The 26034-nt window shown below is 45.9% G+C and overlaps 1 protein-coding gene across 3 annotated transcripts in view; it reads right to left on the bottom strand.

Moving 5' to 3' along the window:
• INF2 (inverted formin 2) overlaps nucleotides 1–26034 on the bottom strand; it is a 73906-nt gene that overhangs the window by 10773 nt on the left and 37099 nt on the right. For 2 of the 3 annotated variants that reach the window (XM_065593718.1, XM_005285812.5), the window contains exons 2-21: nucleotides 23801–24209; nucleotides 22194–22309; nucleotides 21413–21572; nucleotides 19082–19115; nucleotides 17450–17591; nucleotides 17172–17313; nucleotides 15376–16302; nucleotides 13080–13225; nucleotides 12930–12991; nucleotides 11442–11544; nucleotides 11267–11352; nucleotides 10437–10537; nucleotides 7947–8017; nucleotides 7687–7794; nucleotides 5970–6040; nucleotides 4559–4679; nucleotides 4006–4170; nucleotides 2743–2845; nucleotides 1743–1904; nucleotides 28–831 (exon numbers count right to left, since the gene is read on the bottom strand). In XM_065593718.1, coding sequence (XP_065449790.1) covers nucleotides 28–831; nucleotides 1743–1904; nucleotides 2743–2845; nucleotides 4006–4170; nucleotides 4559–4679; nucleotides 5970–6040; nucleotides 7687–7794; nucleotides 7947–8017; nucleotides 10437–10537; nucleotides 11267–11352; nucleotides 11442–11544; nucleotides 12930–12991; nucleotides 13080–13225; nucleotides 15376–16302; nucleotides 17172–17313; nucleotides 17450–17591; nucleotides 19082–19115; nucleotides 21413–21572; nucleotides 22194–22309; nucleotides 23801–24197 — 4021 coding nt within the window. In that variant the 5' untranslated portion in view covers nucleotides 24198–24209. Of the gene's footprint in view, nucleotides 1–27; nucleotides 832–1742; nucleotides 1905–2742; nucleotides 2846–4005; nucleotides 4171–4558; nucleotides 4680–5969; nucleotides 6041–7686; nucleotides 7795–7946; nucleotides 8018–10436; nucleotides 10538–11266; nucleotides 11353–11441; nucleotides 11545–12929; nucleotides 12992–13079; nucleotides 13226–15375; nucleotides 16303–17171; nucleotides 17314–17449; nucleotides 17592–19077; nucleotides 19116–21412; nucleotides 21573–22193; nucleotides 22310–23800; nucleotides 24210–26034 lie in introns of those variants that run through there. The other variant, XM_008168191.4, reaches the window with a different exon arrangement.

The raw sequence follows: 26034 nt of genomic DNA, 5'->3' as shown, positions 1-26034 counted from the left end.
TCCATATGCTGCACTGAAATGTATTACCTGACTGGCTTTTGCTGTGTCGTCTCTTCTTTTTCCGTTTCCCAGACCCTCTTTGCCTTTCCTTGTCAGTAAGTGCTTGCGCTGGAGGGACTGTTGCTGAGCAAGAAGAATCAGTCACTGGCTCTTCTGAGAAGGATTTCTCCTGAGAGGTGTCCAGCAATGAGTCTGCGGCAGGGTCATTTTCTTTCTCTGTCTTCCTTAACTCCGTATGTTGAGAACTCGACTCTTTGGTTGGAGTCATTTCAGCACCGTCAGGTGCTACTTCAACTCTGGTTTTAGCCTCGTTCCCAACTGCATCACTTGGTTGTGACGTTTGTTCATTAGACACCGGGCCTCTTTCTACCTGAGTGGGTCCGGACTCACTGTTTTGGTCTCCTGAGATGGATCCATTCAATTCCTCTCCTAAACCAGTACAGTTGCCTGAAGAGCTGCTTGCAAACTTTATAGTGGTTCCTGGGTTCACTGGCGCAAACACAATGGGGTTGTATTCCACGTTCTCTTGAAAGCTACATGAGCTGTTGATCTGCTGAATACTCTCTCCACTGTTGGGTTGATGGGTTCCCTCAACTTCAGTTGAATGTTGGAAGCTCCTCTCAGTACAGGGTTGTTGTGGCGAATTTCCTCCAGCTCCGTCTTTAGGAAGCACTTCATTGGAAGCTGGTGTCTCTTTGACAACTTTACCAGTAGCCATTGCAATGGCAGCAGCTTCTGAGGCCGGAGTGTTTTCTGTGTGCTGACTGCCATCCTTTCGCTTGGTCTCACAGGCACTTTCCTTCGCTGCTTCTGAAGCATCAACACTCTTTCCTTTAAAGGGACAACACAGGGTCAGGCACAGTTGTTCAGTCTAGCATGACCGTCAACCAACAGCAATGGGTCGTCTGAGTGTAATCTGACCACCTGCAATGTGCCCCGGGCTAATGGCTCAGGGCAAAGGGGCCAATGAATTTATAATGGCCACATGCGATCAGGAGCTTTTTATGTCTAATCCAAAAACTAGCCACTCCCATAGCTCAGTGACCCCTAACATCACATGGGGGCATTTGGTTCAGAACCCAGACTCCCACACAGCAAAGCACTTCAGCACATACTTAATTTTGAGTATGTGCTTAGCTCCCATTGATGTTAATCAGTTTCATTCCCACTGAAGTCAATGGCACTTAAACATGATGCACAGGAGCTGAGCTGAGGGGAGCTAAGGGCCAAAGAATTCCCAGCTGGCATCATGGGACTGATCCTGCTGTCCAAGCCTCGTTGCAGTAAATGGCTCTGCCTGAGACAGGCCTTCAGAACCGCCCCCCATCTGGGCTTCTCCCATCCAAGTACCAACCCAGCCTGACCCTGCTTTTTAAAGGGATTGCAGGAAGGCTGCAATTTGCAAGTTATCTCTTGTGGTAGGCCAGGGTGATGCCCTCCAACAAGATCGTTGGCCGGTTTGCGTCTGGGAATGGAGGCTACCGCCTCAAAAGCTGAAAGGAAGCTCACGCCGCAAATGTAGAAAATAAGCATCTCTTGGGAAACATTTCCGGAAGTGCCCAAGTCCCTTGGAAAATGGGACTTAGTCACTTGCACACTTTTTGAAAATGGTCCCCCTTGTCTATTGATCAAATGCAACAATTCAAAGAAGAGAAGTTCCCGTGTATGTATTTGTTTTACTACAATATTTGCAGCAGGCTGGAGGTTAATGGTTGCAGGTATGGTTGGGTCTTTGGTCTTACCAGGCTCTCTCTCCTTCAGCGTTTCGGCAGGTGAGGCTTTAGGAGCAGTGTTCGGCTCACTCTTGTTCTTCACCGTTTTCCGCAACTGGAAACCTTTCCTTATGTCGGCCAGCAGGGCATCAATAACGCACACCTCCTCCTGCTTCACGGCCCCTTTCTTAACTAGTGTTTAAACAAAAATGGGGAAATGGCTAACGTCGCACTCCTGCAGTGATAGTCGAAAGCGGTGGGGTTACCACCCAGAGTATAGGCTGGGGAGACAGGGCCTGATTTTCCATTGCCCTGCCCCTTGCGTAATCACCCGTTCCAGTGCAAAGTGGGTGTCAAACATTGCCACTCTGATCTGGCACCATTGTACACCCACTGAACCGGTGTAAACGACTATGGAAGGCGAAGGGCAGTGAAGAACCTGGCCCAGAGCCCTGGCCAACCAGGGTCGGCACCTCTAGTATACTCTCCCCTTTGCCTTATGCCAAAGTACACCTGTGGCACCTTGCAGGCCAAGGCCTTTACATGACTCCTGTTCTGTATCTTGAATTGCATTAAAGGTGGGGGAGGGGTAATCTTGGTTCTCTCCTTTGCTGCTATGGGCTGCACGGTGGTAAGGGGCCTCTTTACGGCACCCAAAAGCCTTCAGCCATCGAACACTCAGAAATCTACGTTGAATGATTATTATTGGAACATTAAGGCAGGAAGAGTTGGGAGCTTCTATCAGTCCTCACCTGGCTGACTATGGATTGTATGCAGTGTTGTTGTAGCCAGGTTGGTCCCAGGATATTAGCGAGACAAGAGGGGGGCGTGAGGTAATAGCTTTTATTGGACCAACGTCTGGTCCAATAAACTTTTCCATCCAGACCGGAAGAAGAGCTCTGTGTAAGCTTGAAAGCTTGTCTCTCTCCCCAACAGAAGTTGGTCCAGTAAAAGATATTACAATCCATAGAGAGACAGGGTGGGTGAGGTATGTACATCTCCTTTTAAAGAAACCCTTTCAAATACTCACTGATCTTCCCATTGTCTCCCTTTGGTCTCTTAGCGTCTTCCTCTTCCAGCTGTTTCTTCCTTTTTTCTGCCTTTGCAGCTTGTTCCTTCCTGTCCTTGTTTTCCTGGAGCCAGAGAAGAGTCACAGGGGATGTTTGGTTAAATATCTGGTAGCAAAGCCACCTAAAGGGAAGATGGTTCAGTCTATTCACAGCTTGTGGCAAAACAAGGGGGAAATCCTGGCTCCTCCCTCCCAGAGAGATCTAATAGGCAGCTGGGAGCTGTGTGCTCCCCCATTGAGGCGTGAGAGGCAGTGAGTGTGCTTGGCCGGCGCTCTATCCCCATCCCCCAGTGTGGCATGGGGACGGGCAGCGACTGGATCCATTGTCCAGACTCCCCATATACAGGGGATGGACAGCAGGCTGAGGAATCTCCCCGGACTGGCTGCAATGGGCTCTGAAACCCTTCCCCAGCTGCTGCAAAACCCTCTTTGAGCCAAACCTGGTTGCTTGGGCTGGACCCACTATAAATCCACAACTTTTCTACAAACTTATCCTGGAAGAGAGACCGTCCTGGGTCCATCACTCAGACTCTGGGTTAATGCCAACCTCTGGCCTCGCAGCTCTAGTTTGGTAGTGCAAAGCTCACTGAGCTCCATCCTCACTCGGCAACGGGGTTCCTTCGTTCATGCACATCGCAATCTGAAAGCTCCCTGCAGATCTCAGTCAGATCCCCAAGCTGGCTGTTTCAGTCCCACAACCAGAACCCAGTAATGTCAGTGGCAAAAATCCCATGGACTTTAGCAGGGGAAGGCCCTAGCTCAGGAATCTGACCCTCAGGTTCATATCTTCCAATGTGATCAGATGGTGCAAAGTGGATAGATTCCAGCTAGAAATGGCCAGTGGAGAACACTTCTTGCAGTCCTGCCCACCTGGCTTAGGGGACATGCTGAGAGATGGATGGAATAGGGCAAGGAGCATGGTGGGGGTCGGCTGAGGGTATGGCGGAGCAAGCTTTGTTACGTCAATTCTCCATTGGCATATGGTCCATCAGGGACCTTATGCCTGCAGAGAAGTTAGAGCAGCCACTTGGTTGCTCTAATTAAAGTCAGGGCTGGGCCAATGCTGAATCAGAGGGTCATAATGAGCTCCTTGATGGCCCTGCCCTCACCCCTTGCACCAAATGGAGCTCAGATGTAAGGGAAAACCAGGTCCTATATACTAGCTGAACTGATGCATGTGTTGCAGCACCTGGATACTACTACATAATATTCACAAATGCAAACCTTTAGTGCTCTAATGAAGAGATCCCTGAAGGTTTTCATGGTGCTAAATATATCTTCTAATGACAACTTGTTTGCATCTTCACAGAGATAATTTGCAAGTTCCCCCTTCTTCCTTTCAATGATTTCAAACTCCTCCTCCAACTTCTTTGATGCATTTATGCTGTCCTGAAATGCATTTAGGCCAAGTTACAAAGCACTGTGCAAGACATTGCAAGGAAAGATTAATGGAAAAAATAGTTAGAATGATAAAGTAACAAGAGTTCAGTTCCAAGGCCTAGATCCTTTGCTGTGGCCCAGGAGCTCCTGGGGCAGTTAGGAGAAGAGGTGCAAAGATGGCTTGGGTTCTCCCTTATCCCTGCTCTCTGCCTTTCTAGTCAGTACCTGCTGGTCATGGCAAATGAACACAAAAGGGTTGTGTGGCATCCACATTCGTTTTCAAATATGAGAGGCGATGAGGGGACAAATGTTTCCACTCTTCACTCCTCCCTGAACATGCTGCCTTTGCAGAGTCTTGGCTCTCCTCTCCTCAAGTGAGGGCACTCCTTTCACTGACCTGGATGGGCGTCTCATACTGGGCTTTCACGTCGTCTTTCGAGGACAAAACCTTTCGTTCAAGTTCCAGCAGCTTCTTTAAATTGGAACTGGATTCCGCACGTATGATTTCAAGGTTAATTCTGAAAATGAACACGAAGCCGCAGGAGATTAAAAACAGTTCACTCCTTGGAGGGCTGGGCTAGCTAGAAGAGAGGAAAAACTGCAATGATTTCCCACCCCCCTTCCCCTTTTCTGTTTCCCAGTGACTCTATGGTATGAAGCACAGAACTATGCCTGTGTAATCCGAGGTAGCACCACAAGGCAACACGGTCTAGTGGTTAGGGCACTGGACTGCGTTAGGAGACATGAGTTCCATTCTTAGTTCTGCCACTGATCTGCTGTGCCTGGGACAAATCACTTCACTTATCTTATTGCCTCTGTCTGACTGGCCCGTCAATCGCCGAGCACGAGGGGGCCCTGCTCTCAGTTGAGGCCCTTAGATACTACTGTGATGCAAATAATTCATGAATTTAGAGTGGGCTTTTTGAAGTGCCTCAGTGACTTAGGAGCACAACTCCATTCACTTTCAATGGGGTTTGTGTTTCAATGGGGCTGTGCTCCTAAGTCACTTAAAAACTTTACGGTGGGCTTTTCAAATCCCCCGATAGTACAAAGCATCACCAGCTAGAATGGATCATGCTAATATTTGCTCACAATTATCTGGCTGTGCAAATTCTCAGGGGACATTTGTCCACATGTATCTTGTTGTGCTTAATGTTTTGTTTTCAAGAGCAAAAGGGTCACTAGTGTAAGAGAGATGAAAAATCAAAACAGTCCCCAAAAAACCTTCAAGCAACAACACAAACACCTGTGTTAACAAGCCAGCTCTTTGCCAGCCCCATGAGGAGAATACCCCCCAGCAGCACTTATGAAGAGAAGACCAGGTCTAACTGGACTCTTGCGTATTATACATTTGAAAATGGATACATACAGACTTTAATTGTTTGGCTTCACTAACACATTAGAGAGACTAATCTACAGATTCAGGGCTCTTCTGAAGCTGGTAGGCTATTGTCCCTGAATACAGCAGTGACAGGTACTTCAGCACTGCTTATATGTAGCTAGGATTAAAAAGATATAGCCTCCTTGAACTCCATACCATTTCTGTGAATGCCTGCAAAGCAGAATTAATTGAATGCAGCCCAATTTCGGACCCTACTTACTGTCTTGCTTATTGCTGAACCGTGCATATAGCCAATTTGCATTTTAAAACGGCTCCAGCATTTGCAAAAGGAAATCCTTTGGTTAAAACTAATTGAGTCTCTATCCGGTTAATGAATGGATTATAATAACAGTCATTTATGTCTTAATTTCTTGAATCTGGGTGGTTCTGCTTTTTTTAATTTAAAGTAACAGGTTCACAATCCTACCCGGCTGCCTTTGAGACACATTCAAGGTCCTTGGGAAGCTGCAGGAGGTCTGTGTGACTTTTCTCTACTTCCTAAAACAGAAACATTTGTTATTTTTGTATTTATTTTTCGTACGCAGCGGGTGCACGGTGGGGGGCGGAGGGGAAGGGTTACAAACAGAGGGAATGACTGGCGTGTGCAATGTTTAATTCCCACCCCTCCCCCCGCTGTTTGTTTAGCAGGATTCAAAAGGGGACCGTCTGTTTCTATGGTTGCCATGACTATCCAGAATTATAAGAGTACAGATTAAAAAAATATACAAGAATATTGAAAGGGCTATGAACCCTCATGCCTCAGGGCGGAGAGCGATCTCTAACTGATGGGTGGTTAGGAAGGAACTTTCCCAGTAGATAGATTATCCCAGAGTCTCCTACTGCAGGGTTTCTTTTACCTTCCTCTGAAGTGCAGGGTCCAGGCCGCTGCTGGAGGCAGGATATTGGACTAAAGGGACCATTAGTCTGATCCAGTCTGGCAAGTCTTATGGGTCTGTGTATGCATTAAGAATATCTGTGTCCTAGTTTATCTACCTGCCTAACTATCTATCTACTAATTTATACAACCATCTTTGCCACTGTGTCCAAGCACCTCAGCATAGCAATTAGGAGGCGGCTAATTTTTTTTAGGTGTCACGGTAAAAGTGGGATCCCCAAAAAGGGTTTGAATGCACAGGATTGGCAAGGGAAGAGCTCAATGAACAGGGCAATAAGACTGGCATCACTGGCAGAGGAGAGGGAGAAGTGGTAAGCTATGGGTGGCAGGGACTGGTTTTTTTTAGTTCTTTGTTTGTACAGCGCCTAGCACGATGGGGCCATGACTAGGCATCCTAGCTACAGTGGTAATACAAAAAGTAAATGTAAGGGCAGCTAAGCAGCAGTGAGAAAGCTATGAAAGATCTTGAAGCTTGGGCAAGAAGCTTGAATGTGATCTGGTGGAGAAGGGAGAGCTAGTGGAGCATGCAAACACTGAAGGTGACTTCACTGGAGCTACGGGCCAGGAATATGTTCCTGGCAGCTGCATTTTGTATGGGTTGGAGTGGGGTGAGATGGGCGTCAAAGAAGCAAGAGAGGAGGAACTTACAGAAATCAAGGTGGAAGATGACTAAGGCTTGGATGAGATTCTTTGCTTTCTCAACTCTTTGTTTAGAATTCTTTTAAAGCTAGGTAGCACCTGCAGCCCAAGGACTATGAGCCCAAGCAAATCAAGCAATCTCTCCAGTACTATGCAAATATAACACCAACAGACCCTGGTCGTCGACGGGCAGGAGTGAACCTGGGACCTCTGGAGCTAAATGCATGAGTCTCTACTGCATGAGCTAAAAGCCATATGGCTCTTAGCTAAGGCTGTAGAGCAGACTCATTAACCTCTCTCTAAGTCAGGGGTTCTCAAACTGGGGGTTTATAATGGTGTTAAATATATAAAAAAGTGTTTTTAATTTATTAGTGGGGTCGCACTCAGGGGCTTGCTATGTGAAAGGGGTCACCATTACAGAAGTTTGAGAACCACTGCTCTAAGTGGTCTCGGTGCCACTAGATGGGACAGAACACCACACCCAGGAGGTGTGTGGGTTACACAAACAAGTGAGGAGCATATGAACACACGCACATAACATCAACTGAAGGTATGGCTGGAAAAATAGTTCATGTCCAACCAAAATTCCCAAAGGAAATTGCAGTAGTACCTCCAGAATATGGTGGAGCAGAGTAATACGGGTTTGGTTTGCTTTGGTTTCAGTTAGTTTGAGTAAAGTGCTAATTTTAAAGCCATCGGCATCTCCAGTGTGACTTCCCTGAAAGACAGAAAGAAGAGGCAGGAATAACCCATGTCAAACTCAAACACTCATATGTATAACCTATACATGCAAAAGAGAGAAAAAAAAGTTCTTTTCATCTATAAAATGTAGTGATCTCTTAAAAACAACAACAAAAAAAGATTTCTTACATAGTTAAGAAAGTTTCCAACTTTGAGAATCAGTTGACAAAAAACTGGCAGGCGATGGGTCGTTAGAAGATCTGAAAAATAAAGGTATCCTTTACATAAGGGTCAGCTTCAAAACTGAATGTTTCCCAAATTGGATCAGAATTTCCATTGTACCAAGGCAGGATGTCCATATTCTAGCCTAGAACCTCAAAGACCCTCAAACACCAGAGTTACGGACTACAAGCAAGACATCATGTGAAACTGGAAGTAACCAATCAGGCAGCAGCAGAGACACTTCCCCCCTCTCTCCCAAAAGCAATACAGGCACAGTATAGTATTAAAGGTAAGCACATCTGGGCTGCCTGTCCCCACCCCACACGCTGGGCAGCCACTTACAGCTAAGAGGTGAAGAGGCCGGGTGGGAGGGAGCTCAGCTGCTGCCAGCACCTGGCCTGGAGCCCGAACTGCGCTTTGTTCAGAGTTACGAACATCTTAGAGTTGCAGAGAACCTCCATTCCCGAGGTGTCCATAACTCTCAGGTTCCACTGTATTTGTAACCCAAACGCTGCTGCATGCCGTCTCGTGGGAGAAGACTAACAGGAAACCGACTCTAATCAGACCTGTCCAGCTTCATTAGTTGGGCTGAGGAAAAGGTTTGGTTGATTTGTTGGACATTTTAAAGTTCTTTCATCTTCATTAGGAAAATATAGAGAGACTATTTCCATTTACACTAGTGTCAGACTGCTGTAACTCTATTGACTTGAATAGAATTACTCCAGATTTACATTGGTGTAAGTCAGAGAATCAGGCTCCAGCATTTTTATCTTAAAAAGCACTTAGGCCTGGATCCTGAAAGGCGTTTGGGCTCCTCGCTTTCATTGAAATCAGTGGATGTTAGGAGCCTAAATAGCTTTGAGGATCTTGGCCTTGGAGCCTGCCCCAGTGCACAGTGAAACCAGTTTTGACCAGTCCTTGCAATTATATCCTGACCTAGCCAGTGTATCTCTACCTGCTAGTCCTATTGTTCTCCAGTGGCCGGGGTGACCAGGGAGCTGCTTATCAGGATGTGAAGGATATAACGTGTGTCCTCGCTTATCTCCCAACAGTAAGTGCTGTAGCACCAACAGGAGGGGCGCTGGAGGCAGCATCAGGAACATCCAGAGGCAGGCTGCATGGTCGAAGCCTTTCTGAACATTTCCCACAAACCCCAGCACCCCCCTTATAATTCCAGCTGGTCAAAACTGTGGCACAGCATGATGGAGTTAGACTTTCTGGGTACATTGCTCTTGACAGCGGAGATGGAACATGATTCCATGTCCATTGAAGGCAATGGGAGTTTTTCTCCTGACTTCAGTGGGCTTTGGATCAGGCCAACAGAAAATAATTTATATTCTGTATTTTTTCCTGTGGCCAAAAAAATAAAATCTGCAAGTACAAATTCAAACCCTGGAAAGTGCCCTAGAAGTGGAGCTAGTGACTTTATTTACACTAGGGGGAGATCTTGAATAAGAATCGCTCAAAACATTTTATTCCTTCCTTCCCCCCCTGCTGCCTTTTTCCAGAAGCATTTCCCATTCTGTTCTTTTCATATCAGCCCTGCGCTCCTTAAACAACTTCACGTACTCCAAAAAAGGAAGCTTAACTTATGGCGAGGGCTCCCACATGATCTAACAAGGTATATCCATGATGGCCTACATCACTGCTGTATCCGAGAACTTCCTATTTAGAAAAGCAAACGTAACAAACTTTCTCGTCCTGCTCAGTCTGTAGGACAAAGAGTTTTGATTAGTTTATAGGGGGATTTGGGAGTGTGATTTTTTGTGGGGTGAGGCGGGATTGTGTCTGAGGAATTTATTGAGGGAAAGCTCAGTTGAATGAATTTGTTTAGCATTAACTTCTAAACGTGGGCATTCTTAACTCCTGCAAGCGCGAGTTCTGTCATCTAAAACCTGCTTCTCTGAAAGCTGTGTCACTTGCACTAACAAGCCTCTGACTGGTTGACAAAGTCGTTGTTCAAGTGGACTGTATCCTGGGAGGTCATAGAGGGTGAAGTGTCCTCTCTCTGGTACCCAGTGCCAGCTCCATGACAGGGCTTTGAACATCAGGAAAGACAGCTTGAACTACACTCTGTGCTCATTGGTGAGCCAGGGCAGAGAGTGGAGAACTAGGGTGATGCGTTCATAGTAGCCAATGGTGTTAAGCAGACAGGCTGCTGAGCTTTGTACCTGTTGGAGGTTTTTCAAGCTTGTGGCTCTATTCCTAGTTATGAGTTGCAATAATTTAAACTTGGTGGCCATGAATGCATGGGCCATCCTGGCCAGGTCTGTATCTGATAGGATGGGGGTGCAATCTTCTGGCTAGTTGCAGATTTGCATATATATGAGATGGAGACAACAAAAGGCCACTTCTTCCTTAAATTCTCAGGTAAGATAGATATACTACTACAAGCTGAAATGAGGCCTCACATGGCTCTGAACACAACACGCTGAGGGGTGACGCTGTCCCATTTACCTTCACAGGCTTTCCTGATCGCTTCTGCTTTGGGCTGTAGCATATCTAGCATGACGGTGGTCTCTTCACATGACAGCATACACTCAATCCGGAGCTGGTAGCTAAGAGAGGGAGCCGGCACAAATATACAGTTACGCTTAACAGATTCCTGACCCTGCCAGCAAAGTCTCCCCCTTTCCATTCCCCAAACCATCACACTCTTTCCTCTGGCAGCAAACCCAGCAGAAGGGGATTGGTGCTATCCCTTCCTTCAGTACAGCAGTCTTACTAAGCTTCAGTAAATGGCCAGGTTGGTCCAGCGATGTATAACTTACATTTCACTGTACCAGTGTGTCTGCTCCTCTCTGACACAGAGACTACTCCCCTACCTTACACAAGTGAGGATGATTAATATTTGTAAAGCACTTTGAGAGTCTCTGATGGAAGAGGCATGTGAAAGGCAAATAAATATACAAGTGCAATATTATAATATGACCACAAACAAACAAACAAACAAACCAACTATGGAGTACACTAGAAGCATTTTAAGAAAGGCTTAGTTTTAAAACAACAAATCCATTAAAAGAAAGATTTTTTTTTTAAGAAGGCCTTTCTATAGTGTTATCACAATAAAAGAGAGAGACTCTTTAAAGTTGACTTTCCCTAATTGCAGCAAACGTCTCGGTGTTCAGAATGTTTTGCAGAGTAATGCTCTAATTTAAAGTACTTTCAGTATCCTTTTAAACGACACAGAGTGCTACATCCAATCGGATCAAAAAGAGAAGCTTGCTGTTATGGAAAACAATATGGAAGCAAAAGATCAGGCTGAAGTTGCTAATGATCTGCCTTACCTGGGAACCCTGAGGAGGAGAAGATAAAATTGATCTGCACTTGCTAACTTGGCTTTATCTTCCTTGAAGGCTTTCAGGTTTTCTATCTAACAAGAAAACACAAGAGTCAAGACCCCAGAACGGCATCATATCTACAGCCTTTGTGAATTGAATTAAAAGAGTCTTTCCATCTAACCTCATGCTTTTCGGGTAGCAGCTTCAGTAACTGCTTCAGAACCTCCACATCAAACTTGGTCCTGTCCCCTTTTTGAATCATGTCCACTACCTCTTCATTTGAGCTGCAGAGAACAGGCACGTAATTAGAAGCAACAATAGAACAACAACACTGGCCAGCTCCCTATGACCATACGCTATTGATTATGCCTTACAAACACTAGTGAGTGGTGCATAATTAGACCTTACTGACAGGAAGGCTGTTCCATCGATTAGCGCAGTAGCCTGGCACTCAGAATTATAAAAAGGGCAGCATGCTGGTTTTAGATGGGGCGCACCCATCCACTCTCGAGGTACCATTAGAGAAAGGGATATGGTGATTCTTCCCATCCGGTAATGATCACCCCAGGAGGCATCATTCCACCTTAGCCTGTGAGTATTAGTGCAGTGCGTGGTTAGACTGCAAGACCTGTTTGCTTTAACCAGCCAGTTTATTTTAACAAGTTTTAAATGTTATCACTAGTGTCATTCACAGGCTTCCACTGATTTAAACTATCTCCAACCGCCCTGAAGGCTCAAACCTTACAGAATTCAGTTTGGTTTTATTTATTATCTTTTCACTACTAATTGGGAACACAAAAACCAAAGGTTACACACCAGGTACCTGTCTATATCTTTAGGCACTTAAAAATCTGGCCCTTTGTCTCTCTGTGCCTCAGTTTCCCTCTGTAAAATGGGGTATAAATAGCACTGCCCTTCCCTGCTGGGGTATTGTGAAGATAAATACCTTAAAAAAATTAAAAATTTAAATTGTATCTTCAGTAGATAGCTATAATAAACTGAAGAGAAGAGGGACTCATAACATAGGAGTAAGTGGCCACTGTCTCAAATAAAATTACTATTTCCCCACCCTTGTGTTTACCTTCCATTATTTTTAACACCGTGGAATATAAGCGAGATGCTTTAAAATCAGTAACTGTGGACATGAATAGAGAATATGTAATGTTGTAGCCTAGAAAAATTATAAATACATGAGATTGAACTAGCTGTCTTCCTTGTTTGTATTTAGGCATGTCATTTTATAGTCACTCCTTGGATGGTCAGTCACTCGCTCTATGTCTTAGCATCCAGGATGTGTTCGAACTGTGGGAAATATACTGCCCTGTCCTTTTCTATTTGTCCTTTCATTTTAAATCTCAAATACAATCTTTATTGTATTGTCTCTCACTACAAACATTTAGGGTGTGATCCTGCAAATAATTCAAACAGTGAATAGTCCCCCTGAACTCTGCTGCTGTGAAAAAAATTACTCGTTTGTAATTATTTGTATGACCAGGCCCTGGATGTCCTAGGAGGAAGGATGGCCAAGTGGCTAAGGGATTAACCGTGGTCTTGGGAGTCATATGGATTTTTCAGCCCCTCACAGAACTGTCTGCTACAAAGGCCATGCTAATTTCACTTGCCAAACTGTTGCTTTATTCAACAACCGTGAAACCAGTTCATAGCTTACCATCTAAATTGCTTCAAAAATATGTTCAGATTGAGACTCTTCTTGGAGTCTAAGAATGTGATCTGTTTAAGAAATAATAATTTATGTTAGATGAGCCATGTGCAGTGGCCTTTTACCGTAATCGTCAAATGATGAGAAATAGCCCATTACCTCCTTTGGTTCCACCTTCACTGGGGTAGCTGCTTTCTCTTTGGGCTTCGTTTGCGGAAAACAAAAAAGCTGCTCAATGCTCATGTAATCAGGCTCTATATCTTCATCGCTGACACTGCTCACTGACGCCCACATGGAGCGACTTTCTGAAAGAGGTGAGGCACTCATTAAGAACGCTACAGAAGTATCTGAAAATTCAGCACATCAAGGTAATGCTCCTTACTACCAGTGTTGCTGACCCTCCAGGATTGTCCTGGAGTCTCCAGGAATTAAAGATTAGGTCATGTGATGAAACCCCCAGGAATACGTCCAACCAAAATTGGCAACGCTACTTACTAAAAGGGAAACACTGAGAAAGATGAATGCAATAAATAAGAAAAGAGGCAGAATAGCCCTGGACTGTGCTAATTATTTAAGAGTGGCAGCTCCCACAGACAGCATCCCCAAGGTCTGAAGGTGAATTAAACCAGGAAATCTACAGCCGCCAGAGATTTAGCTGAGCTGGAGGCAGCAGCCGAGCTAAATGGGATTTACTAACTTCTGTTTGCTCTAGCTGATCAGCTACATATTGCAAAGTCACAGGTGTGCGCATGGGACACTGAGCTCCGGTTAGGTTATCATCTCTGCCTAGAATACATAAGGGCTCCTGAAGGTCAGTAACACTGCCAGACTCATTAGGAACCCTCTAAATAACTCCGGGGCCCCCCAGTATGTGAAGCTATCCACAGCGTTAGTTATACTAGAGAGAATTCTGCTCTATGCTGGAAGGGGAAGCTTCATTTGTTTGGGGGCTAAATTGTGACTTTACACCAAAAGACTGTGATGAGGGGAAGATGCCTTCAGGAGCTACCAGGCATGAAGGGGCAGCACAGCCGCAGCTGTGTTCCTTAAAGGACACAGATGGTGTTCTTCTGTGCAGCTGGCTGGGTTAGCATGATTGTGGGAGGGGAGGGGAGGGGAGGAAGGCATGGCTCTGTGGCTAGCACCCAGCCCATCTCCTCGCACACATGCACAGACACCAGCCACAGTCTGGCCATTTTGCTTCTCTAGTCTCATTTTCTGGCTATGGTCGCAATGAATTACTAGATGTGCAGCAATAGACACGGTGGGGTAACTAGTTCTGAAGCCTGGACCATAGGTGCTGGAACTGGCTTGAAGTGGCTACCATCATATACAGGGTTTACAGTTGGGTTCAATGGCTCTCAGCACCCCTGGACTGGAGCCAAAACCAAATGAAGCCAACGGGAAGACTCAGTGCTAGGGCACCTCAGGCTGTTTGGGGGAGCGGAGGCGAAGGGAGATATAAGGAAAACACTATTCACCCAACCCCCAACCCAACAAAATCCAGTGGAAATGTCACAATAAAACTTGCCTCCCCCCCATGGGGTCCCCTGGGTAAGCACCAGCGTTGTATATTGCTAACGCTTATATATGCATGGGAAAGGATTCTGGGAAGGGTTGAAGGTGTGAGTGTGGAATGAAAGATTCCTTTGCAGGTTGCGAGAGGCCGAAGGGGGAAAGGAACGGGTTAACTCGACGATTCAGCTAGGCTCCAAGATAAGGAACGAAACTGCCGCTCAAGGCCAATGCACCCAAACAAGCGCCCTGCTGCCAAACAGCCAAAAGCCTGTGGGAAAGGAGAGCTGAACCAGCCAGACCTGAAGGGGGTTGCAAAACGAGAAAGATTGCGAAGGCCAGTGAGTGGAAGAACAACAGTTTCGCGACCCTGAAGCCGGTGTGTTTTGGGGAACCTAAGGCAGCCGCAGAAGGCCCATTTGGACTGGAACAGCGAGCACGGGAGACGAGAACAAAAATGCCCCCAGAAGAACCCAGGGCTTAAAACCCTCCCGAGAGCTGAAGCAAGTCGGAGATCAACAGTGGACCCTAGACGACCTGTGCACAGGACAGAACTCTCGTCTACCCTTCCCCCTCTTCTTCTTACGTTACACCCAGGCTTGGCCAGCCTTGGGTTGTGCATGTGTGAGTATGAAAGTGGGTTAGGGCTTGGGCACTAATGCTTTCTTCCTTCCTCCGAGTGACATGGGGCGTACCCAGCACTCACTGCTGTTATTTGATTAATAAAGCTTTAAAACTAGTCACTTGGTGTGCTCCTTCATCTCCTCCCCTAAAGATCCTGCGGCCTCAGCCTGATCACCTGAAGCCCCAGGCAGATTGGTAACATAAATCTGTCACAGAAACAGATGGCGTAGGACACACTGGAGACAGCTATGTGTGTGTGCGTCTCTCTACAGCAGCTACAAAAACAATGACTGAGTGCAGCATTAGACGCACCTACCTCGCACCACATTGGAGGGCAGCTTCTGCCAGTTGAGTTTCTTCATTCTCAGGGTCGGAGTCTTCACCTTCTTGGGGAAAGGCCTGGCATAGCCCAAAGCATAGTCAACGTGGGCAACCACTACTTCCTCCACGTTGCCTCCTGGCGGGGGAGGGGGCGGTATGCCTCCCAGGCTGGGCAGTAGGGGAGGAGGAGGAGGCATGCCTCCGAGGCCGGGCAGTGGGGGAGGCGGTGGAGGCATGCCGGGCAGTGGTGGTGGGGGAGGAGGGGCTGGCACAGCTGCCATGCCGGGCAGTGGTGGTGGGGGAGGAGGGGCTGGCACAGCTGCCATGCCGGGCAGTGGTGGTGGGGGAGGAGGGGCTGGCACAGCTGCCATGCCGGGAAGTGGTGGTGGGGGAGGAGGGGCTGGCACAGATGCCGAGCCGGGCAGTGGTGGTGGGGGAGGAGGGGCTGGCACAGCTGCCATGCCGGGCAGTGGTGGTGGGGGAGGAGGGGCTGGCACAGCTGCCGTGCCGGGCAGTGGTGGTGGGGGAGGAGGGGCTGGCACAGCTGCCGTGCCAGGCAGTGGTGGTGGGGGAGGAGGGGCTGGCACAGCTGCCGTGCCAGGCAGTGGTGGTGAGGGAGGAGGAGAAGCAGCACTAGGCGGGGATATGCACTGCCCTGGTGAAGTGGAGCAGGCTGGTAGCTGGGAGGGTGAGACATTCTCTGTGGCTACCGGTGGCCCCAGTGGAGGTGCTGCTGTCGCCGGAGGGAAGGCTGTCGTAGCAGAGCTCTGAGCTGCACTCAGGGACTCCCCGAAATCTGTGTCGGTCTGAGTGCTTTCATTCACTCTCTCAGCTGATCGCTTTTGCTCTAAGTTTCGTTGGTTTGGGCACTTCTTTATGGATAACAGTCTCTCCAGGACTTCTTCAATGCTGTTCCCTTGGACTGTAAACAAGGTGAGGGGGAAACAAATGTAAACTAAAAGTTATCAAAGACTATCCAGATCCCCTTTAGAGCAACTGATCTGCAGCAATATAGGCATTCCACAGGTTTCGTCGGTTATGTTACAGAAATCTCTGGAACTGATCTCTGCTGCAGCGAACTTTTCCCACTGAGCTCGCTGCAGGAGCTGGGCCTGGCATGTTAACAACACCTTTGTGTATGTAAATGGTACTGCCCTGCCCAGCAATGAAGGCCAGATCCAATACCAACTGCAATCAACAGAAAGACTCCCATTGACTTCATTAGGTTTTGGATCAGAATAAACCCTGGGATTCGTTTGTAGAGACAAGGACTTAGTCTACACTACAACGTTTTGCCAGTGGAGCTACATCAGCTGGGAGTGTGAAAAAAATCACGCCCTCAAGCCGACATAGCTATGCCGGCCAAAAAACCTGGGGTAGATGCAACTGTGCCAACAGAAGAGAGCTTGTGTCAGTTAAGGTAATGTCACCTAAGCTAAGGTAATGGCAGCTAAGATAATGTCTCTCAGGGAGGTGGTGTGCCTACGTTTGCAGAACTCCTTCTGTTGTCTTATGCCATATTTCCAGTAGGGGGCTCTGCTGCCAGAGCTATACTGATAAAGGCTCTGTAGTGTAGACAAGGCCAAGGAGTGAAATCCTGATCCCAGTGACTTCAATAGGGCCAGCATTTCACCCAAGGATCAGCACAGACTAGTTATTGATTTTTTTCCTTGGGTTCTGTTTAATCCTGAGTGGATTCAATAATGGAAGTAATTTATGTACATTTGATTTGAGGAAGTTTGGAGGGGGGAGGAGGGGCAAAGCCTGAAATAGCAGGCAAGTTGTTCTTACTGTCATTTGCAAGCAAAATGGCTCTGTTTGCTAAGATTTCCAAAGATTCCCACAACAACAGGTTGGAGTGATGAGAAGGTTCCAAATACAAAAGGGTCTGGAGAATGGACAGCAGTTGGATGGCGACCGGAGAGCTGCTCACCTGAAATACAAGACAGTTTCCTATTAATTGCATTCTCTCCCTTTCACACATCACTGCAGCACCCACTCCTGGTCTCCAGGGCTGGCTGCTGTCATTTCCACTGCGGAATGGTATCCCCAAAGTAGGTCCTACTCACTTTATTGAAAAGACACGAAAAGACCTCTTGGTGATTGTTCATGTCAATCCCATCGCATATCTTTAACAATTCCTCGTCGTCTTCAGACTTGGACTCCTCAAATGTCTCACACTGGATAAACAGGTCCTCGTCCTCTATATCTCTACAATAGCACAGCACGCATTTTAATTGGAGAGCGTATAGCACCAGTTCCCGTTGAAACTTCTGTGTTTGTGTCGTTTGTACTTCTTCACCCACCAACCTGACTATTCAGGGCTGAAATGACCCTTCCCTTATTATTTATAAAGGAGCCAATCCTACCATCCTCTCCCCCGCTACGGAGTATCTTCCTCTGCAAGTAACTCCCTGAAATCAACGAGACAGCTTTCAGAGCAAGGTGTTATTCAAGGGAAAGATGTCTGGCCGAACCTGACCCTGGATGTGTTTTGAAAGCAGGTAAAAGAAAAATCTGCTCTGAGTTTTGACAGGATCATGGCATTTCCCTTTTTTAATTCTTCTCTCTTTACTTGACACTAGTTATTTATCCAGACAAAGGAGGATCATTCAAATGATTTATTTGCTGTTTCAACTGACGTTCCTTCCCCGATCAAAAAAGTTTTTTTTTTTAAAATTGGAAATCATAATCTGCAAGACTCACAGAACAGGCACCCAAACCCTTGTTAGCTGATGGTAATGGAAATACCGCTTATCTCTTAATTTTTAAAGGGCTAGAGCAGACATCCCAACCGTGTGAATAACTGACATTTATTATGCACATATCTTAAAACTTGACATGGTTTCCTCATGGACTGTCCTTCCAAATGAACAATTTATTCAGACAGGTACGTCCAGTCACGTGCCTTAGGAGCTGAATATTTCTGGGACAAGAATCAGCAATCAAATGGTAAAATGCCCTCAAACTGTTCAGTGAGCAGAAGCTATTGATACTATAAGATGAGCTTTATACAGACTCAGCAAGACAACAACACATTGATCCACAGTGATCTGTTTGGATTGAGTCTGAAAGCTCTTTGCAAAAACAATCTTGAAAACTGTCCCAGTTAAAGCTGTGGTCAGTGTGGATGAGGCAAAATAAAAACCAGAAAAGCCAGGTAAGCGAGGCTTTAAGCCATGTTGGCCTAAAACTCTCAAGTTTCATTTTAAAACAGTTGCACCCTTTCTACACTACCAAGACTAACCATGTTTATATTGTTACCGTAGGATGAAGAGGTTTGAAACAGTATTTTATACCATATGATTTCCTCCTTGGATCTTAGGTTTTGGTTTAGAAAAAGGAGCTATTTACAAAATGTAGATCTCGATTCAGTTTGGAACACTGCAAAAGTTTGGGGAGTGGATGTGGTTCTTGGGTTTTGGTTCTGACTCATGGTTAACATAAAGGGAGAAAAAATGAGATATCACAGTAAAAAGTGCAGTGAAATGCAGTGGTTTTTATATTTCTAACCAGGAGAGAACTCAGAAAGGAAGCAGCGAAAAATATGGATAAGCCAAACATTTTTAAAAAAAGGAAATAAAATAAAAATAGGCATTTGTATGAAGTGAAAGAATTGCTAAAATAAGCACTAAGTATTTTTATAGTTGTATCAAAATGAATCGCATTAAAAAATAAAGTTTAAAAGAAGAAAACCTTACCTTAGCTTGTTTAAAATATCCAACAACTGAAGACCTGACAGAGGAAAATAAAAAGTTTTGTCATTCTAATCTACTAGATGTTAAGCACTTCTGTGAGGAATTTGTATACACATAAAACCTAACATTTCCCAGGTGCAAAGGATTAAATTGCTATTTAAAGTTGCATGTTTTTATTATTACCAAGGTGCCTTAATTCTCCTCTTGGAACCTCTAATCATTGTATATTGCAAGGCTGTACAAAAAATTAATTAAAAAAAATTAAGACCCCCAGTTCTGCAAAGACTTATGCACATGCTTAGTACTACTTACTACTGCAAGCAGTTTCGTTGCCTTCAACAGAATTACTCAGAATGAGTAAAGTTAAGCATATGCATAAATGTTTGCAAGATTGGGACATAGAAAAGAGAATGTTCATTAAAAAGAGCTTGGATCCCAGTCTTGCAAATATTTGTGCAGGTGTGTAATACTCTGGAGCTAAATATCTGCAGGATCAGGACTTTATTTTACAATGTTGCGAAAAACATAAGGCGTATTATCCTCAGCTGCACATGAAGTTTCTTAAAATGGAGTATTTGAACATCTGTCTCATTGTACCCAACATTCCTTATGTTCAAGCAATTAGAGACTACTACTGTATATTCTTAAATCACGTGCTACATTGTATGGGCTAAACTGAGTCCTGGCAAAAGAAAGCACTACTCACATTAACTGTGAGAGGAGTTGCATCAGATCTCAGTATGGCCCTGGCCATGTCTACACTACAAAATTATGTTGACCTAACTTATGTCAGCATACAGCCACCACAGTTAATAAATCGCTTGGGTGTGTGCACACTTGGCTCTTTGCGTTGGTGGTACGCGTCCTCACCAGGAGCATTTGTATCAATTGTATGGTCAGTATGGGGCATTTTGGGACAGCTCCTGAAAGCCACAATCAGTGTAAGCAATGCAGTATCTACACTGACACTGCATCAACCTAATTACATCAGCCGTGACTCTACGCCGCTTGGGTAGTGTTACTAAATCGGCGCGAGCCAAATTTAAGTGGAGACACTTCCACAACTAGGTCAATGTAAGGCAGTTTATGTTGACACAACTGTGTAGTGTAGATCAGGCCTGAATAAAGACTGGGCTGCTACAGACATGAGTTGATTAAACTAGCTCATGGAATAAAGGTTACAGTGTATATATATAGGGTAGTTTAAGCTGGAATTCTGCTAGCATACAAGAAGAAAAGATCAAATTTATGTGAAAAAGAAGAACAAAGCTTGAAATAATGGGATTAAAGGAAGTGTATCAAATATAAAACGAGAGTCAAAGGCTACTGCACTGCATATAAGTTAGGCTCATTATTGTCAAGTATGACACAATGCAATTTGCACAACTTTTTTTTTCCATTTAACTATCTTACTGGTATTTTGAAAACCTAACACAGAACTGGCTTGAGTTCAAGAGTTTAATTCCTTTGATAAAGTTAGATCCAACCAACTTTCTTACTGTACCTATTGGGTCCTTTGAAGTGGGTGGGCGGAAGCCAGCCCACTGCTAAAGGATCCTCCCCCCCCCCCCCAGCCTAAGGGCCTGAAACCCAACTGATTTCGGGGGACAACTAATGAAATAACAGGGACAGGAGTGCGGTCAGAGGGCCAAAAGAAGGGAACTTGACGGGGACACAACTTTCTTACTGTAGTGGGGCAGTTACCCCGCTCCGGTGGAAAAAGCTAGGCTGATTGAGGAAGCAGTCACAGCTGGGGCCACGCCCAATCAGGCCACAGCTGGCCCTATAAAAGGGCTGTGAGCCAGGAGCTGAGTGACAGTCTCTCTCCGGCCTTGGAGGGAGAAGGACCCAGCTGCCTGGGAATAGGGTACCTGAAGCAGAGCAGTGCTGGGGAAGGGCAAGAAGAGCTGGGGAGCTCCAGCCTGGCAACTCCCCAGGCTGAGGCCTTGATAAAGGCCTATGCAGGTCCTGGGGTGGGAGGTGCAGCCCGGGAATAGGCAGAGGTAGCTGGTCTGACCCTCCTGCCAATGATGAGTGGCCAATACAGCCTGCAGTTTGCCCCAGGGAGCGGGGGCTAGATGACGACTGGCAGTAGCCACTGAGGCAAGGTGGGTCTAGGGGACTGGGGGTTCCCCTGGCAGGGGGACCCAGCGTATGGGGGTACTGCGGTGGGCAGAAGCCCAAGGTAAAGGGCACCGGGGTCCGGAAGGTACACGGGGCCTGCGACAGGCGAGACACCGGCCACCAGGAGGCGCTCCGATTGCTGGATGAGCTAATTCCCAAATGACCCGCAGGAGGCGCCGCACCTGTGAGTCTTCGCTTTGCTACACTTACCTATAAACTCATTTCTGAGCTGCGTCCTGATTCTTAGTTCTTCAGTCCCCAGGATCACGGCATTAATAACACTTAGCAGCGTTATCATGTAAGGCACGTTATCCGTAGCAAAGAGCTCATTCATTATCACACTGAATCGGTACTGCTGGTTCTTCACAGTCTGGTAACACACAAGTGATATTGCAGATGTTCCAGTTTAGAAACGTTTTTTTCCCTTTTAAAAACAGACTCTAAAACAAGGTCAGTATCTTAACTCCTCATCAGCATATCTCACTAAACACGAGAAAGAAAAATGTGTGCTAGAGACGGCTCCTTCCATCACTGAGCAGACGTCTAGTCAGCAGAGAAAGTAAATGGAAACTGATCACTTGCATTGGAAAAGTTCCCTCTTTGACCTGAGACTTCTTCCTGCTCCTTGGTACAGCCATCCAGGGCTGTGAAACCCACAGGCATGGTACCTTTGATTTTTGTGAGTTTTCTACGGATGCCGGTAGGGCTGCCTCTAGCTGAGTCATTGTGCAGCCACTCAGACTTCTGCTGACAAGGAAGGCATCTTTTTTTTTTTTTTTAACTTACTACAAAGCTCAGTCTTTAAGTCCCTGACTCTCTAACCAGAATGATACAACTTGATCCCTATGCCTGTGCTGTGCCCCCAGGTGGAGGGATGCACCCATGTGCATCCAGCTGCAGGATCAGAGCTGAAATAATAGTGCACACTGGTCTACCTATCACACAGGGAACTAGATAATAACACCATATAGTACTCTGACTATGCACTTGCCTTATAATGGTCCAGGGCGTCCAAAGCCAGGGCATGCCCATCCAGTGAGTAAATGCAGAGTGCAGCTAGCAGGTCAAACACCTGTTTTTTTACCATGACATTAGACGTGTCCAGTGCTGCCAAAAAGAGAAAATGTCTATTAGTGTATACTTCTCTGAAACTCCATCAACATCCAGAGTCTGGGACGCACACAAACCATGTACTTGTGCAAGTGTTCCAGGAAGTATTTGCAATGAGATTCAAATACCTGGACACTCAAGAGTGACACATTTTATTGCAAATTCACAAAAATGGTTCAGTTTCTTGAAAAGCTGGAGAAACGTTGCAGGTTTTTGTTTGAACAGTCTTATTCTTTGCGTTTAGATGGATGCACTATGAATTGCTCTAATCAGCCATCCTATATTTCTGCTTCCCTTTCCCTGTGTGTTCCACAGAGCATTGGCCAGGATATACCTTATTGATCTTTTACAATGAAGCAAAGAGATTGCATTACTGAATAACGCTACAAATGCTCCTACTTCCACAGTGAAAAAGGCCCATTCCTATATTTTATTGCTGTTAGGAAAGACAAGTCTTTTCTTTTTTGGGAGGAGAAAAAGGAAGATAACTTTAAAATAGAGAAGCTTATCAAACAGTGGAGGGTTTAACTAGCTATAAATAATGGGTTTGTAGATATGGCAATTCTTCTTAGCATATGCACAACATGCCACAAGTGGTACTTGACTAGGATTCATCACTGAATTTGGACCTCTGGATGCATTAGCTTTCCCGACCCAGGACAGGTGCTGACTGGGAGCACGACATGAACGCTGATCCATGTGGCATTGGTAGGATAGAGTAACATTAGAGACCTCAGCTAAGATCAGGGCCTCATTCTGGTTAGCACTATACAAATAGTAAGAGATGTCTTGAAGAACTTAAATCTAAACAGCCAAGACACACAAAGGATGGAAGAAAGAAGGCAGCATTAGCCTCATTTTACAGATGGAAACTAAGGCCTAGAGAAATTAAATGACTTGCTCAAGGTCGCACAGGAAATCTGTGGCAGCACCAGGTATAGAACTGGGATGTTCTGAATCTTAAACACAGAGACACCTTCTTCTTTGTCAATTGTAGCTCTTGAGGTCCATTTGATTAACAGTCCACACTCTGCTTTTTGACTTCACAAACAATAAGTGACAGATATCTGTCTACACGGTGAAGTCAGGGAGGTAAGGAACCAGTAGTTTCTATGTTATCCTAAGACAGAGTGTCTTACACTTTGTTGGCAAAACATGAAAGACTCCTATGTGGAAACGGGTCCAATATTTTTCTCTGCCATATGCCAAAAATTGGGGGAAGTGGCATTTAAAAGCAGTAGGGTTTTTTAGAGGAAAAAACCCGTTTTATTAAATGAGTATGCATAAGAATAGCCTCTAATGTCCTTGTGAGAAAGCTGCTAAAGCCCTATGCTATTTAAAAGGCAACAGCATGATAAAAATATAAAAAACTCTTTAATATATATCTGTGAAATAATATGTTCAGAGTGGAGCAGGTGACTAAGCAACAAGAAGCCTTATTGCAAAGCTGACTTGTGTGTGTTTAAAAGGAACAATAAGTGTTCTTACCTTGAGAGAGTTTCCTGACATAGCCTTCATTGCTGACAATGTATTCAATCCCCTTGTGGGAGTTCATGAGAGCTCGCACACAGTTAATGCAGGTGAGCTGAAGCAGGGCATCAGAAATCCTGGATACTCCTCTTCCAGACAGCCTGTCCAGGGCCTCTAAGAGCAGATCTAGGCCACTCAGCTCCAGGAACTGGACCATCCAGGTGTCATCGCTGCTCTCCAGTCGCTTCTTGAGACCAGAGTAGTTCACTACTGAGGGCATTTGTAGGAGGCGAATGCATAGTTCTGGCTCTGCATTTTCCAGGTTGGCCTCTGACTGGTCAGTCTCCTGGGACCCAAGTTTCTCCTTTACGGCAGCCCATTTCTTCTGGGCACCTTCCTTCTTGACAGACATCATGAATAATCTCTCCTTTAAAGGGAATGAAAAGGCAAAGTGAGAAATATTTGGATTTGGCAACATCTCCTCAAATGAAGGGGCATTTCCCAGAGTGATCAGAAACTTCAATCACAGATATTGAAGGTCTGTCTTTATTCTCAAGCGCCCAGCAGGTACACTGATCAACTGGAAGAGTAGCCCTCCAGCTATTGAAAGAAGATACCATTGCATTTAATCCACTCACATCACAACCAATCACTGCAATCTGTCCAGACTGCCTTAACCATTAGAACATCAAAGAGAGTAATCCATAGTTTTAAAAGTAATTAATTTACATCACTCAATAACCACTTGCTAGTTTTCACATAATGGAAAGGATGGTGGTGTAAGTGCTGTATTATCAGGTGTTGGCTTGGTATTTTCCTTCAGCTGTGTGTGCTTGAAGAAGGCAAAATCAGACGATCTCCTAGGTTTTGTTGAATAGAACTGGTTGAAGAATGTTTGGGTCCTCCTACCCCTCCACCCAGAAAATGTTTCATCTAAATTTTCCACAGAAATTTTCTTTTCTCTTTGGCAAAAATTCAAATACTGAAAATTTTTGGCAGAAAAGCAAAACATTGGGGGAGTTGGATCATTTTTGTTTTGGCCAAAATATCAAAAATTTCACAAAAAACTAACTTGTTTTTGAAAAAAAAAAAACCCAACCCTACTTTGGTTAAACTCCAATTTTCCATCATTAAGTAACTTGGATGGAAAAATTTGACCAGCCCTCCTGTTGGATTTGTCTACACTGTTTAAAAGAATAAATAAAAAAAGAAAAGAAAAATTCAAAAGCTAATAGTTTCTATGAATTTTTTCTTAATTCGATATACACAGACGTTAAGTGTGTGGATTTAAACATCCCCTGTGGTGTTTCCAACCCCAACATTGCAGCATGGTGCAAGAGAATGAGAAATGAAACCAGGTAGGTACTGGAGAGGGGTGAAGCTATTGTACCTCAGATGGAGCATCCTGAGTTTTGGAAATTAGGGGGTTCGTGTTCTCCTTAGAGGAGACAGTGGAAAGAGGAGCAGAGAGGGAATGATGGAAACATTCTAATGAAAAACTAAATACACCCCATCTAAAGGAAGTTCTCCTCCTCCTGACAGGGCCGGATTTCCAATTAGGCACAGTAGGCACGTGCCTAGGGGCACCAGAGTTCTAAGGGTGCCTAAAAATTCAAAGTTTGCCACTCCCGGGTCTGGGCAGGGTGCAGGGCCGGCTGATGGGGAGACGGCCTCACGCAGTCCTGTTGGAGCGCTCCTGACAGCAGGGAAGGCGAAGCAGCAGGGGAAGAGCTCAGCAGTCCAATGCCGCTGCGGGCCCTGCGGGGTAAGTGGGTCCCGAGGGAGCCAGGCCTAGGCAGGCCCCACTCCTGCTCCAGCGTGGCTGATCATGCTGCTCCCGAGAGGCCAGAGCAATTCCCTTGAACAGCCCCAGCTGCACTGCCAGCTTAGCTCGGCGGACACAGTCACCTCCCAGCCGGGCTGGTGAATGCGGCCGGGGGGCAGGGCACAGGAGAGTGGGTCTCTGGGAGGGTTTGTGGGAGGGTGCTGGGCAGTGGGGGGTTTGTAGGAGCTGCTGGGCAGTAGGGGATGGGGAAGGTCTGTGTATGTTGGGGCGCTGGGCAGTGGGGGGTCTGTGTGGGGCACTGGGCAGTTGTGCTGGTGGGGTTCGGGGGGTGCTGGGCAGTGGGGGGTCTGTGTGGGGCACTGGGCAGTTGTGGTGGTGGGGCTGTGGGGGGGTACTGGGCAGTGGGGGGTCTGTGTGTGTTGGGGTGCTGGGCAGTGTGGGGGGTCTGTGTGGGGCACTAGGCAGT

The sequence above is a fragment of the Chrysemys picta genome, chromosome 4, assembly GCF_011386835.1.
Source record: "Chrysemys picta bellii isolate R12L10 chromosome 4, ASM1138683v2, whole genome shotgun sequence".
NCBI classification, from domain to species: Eukaryota; Metazoa; Chordata; order Testudines; family Emydidae; genus Chrysemys; species Chrysemys picta.
The sequence above is the reverse complement of the archived record's forward strand: the minus strand, read 5'-3'. Positions and strand labels throughout refer to the sequence as shown.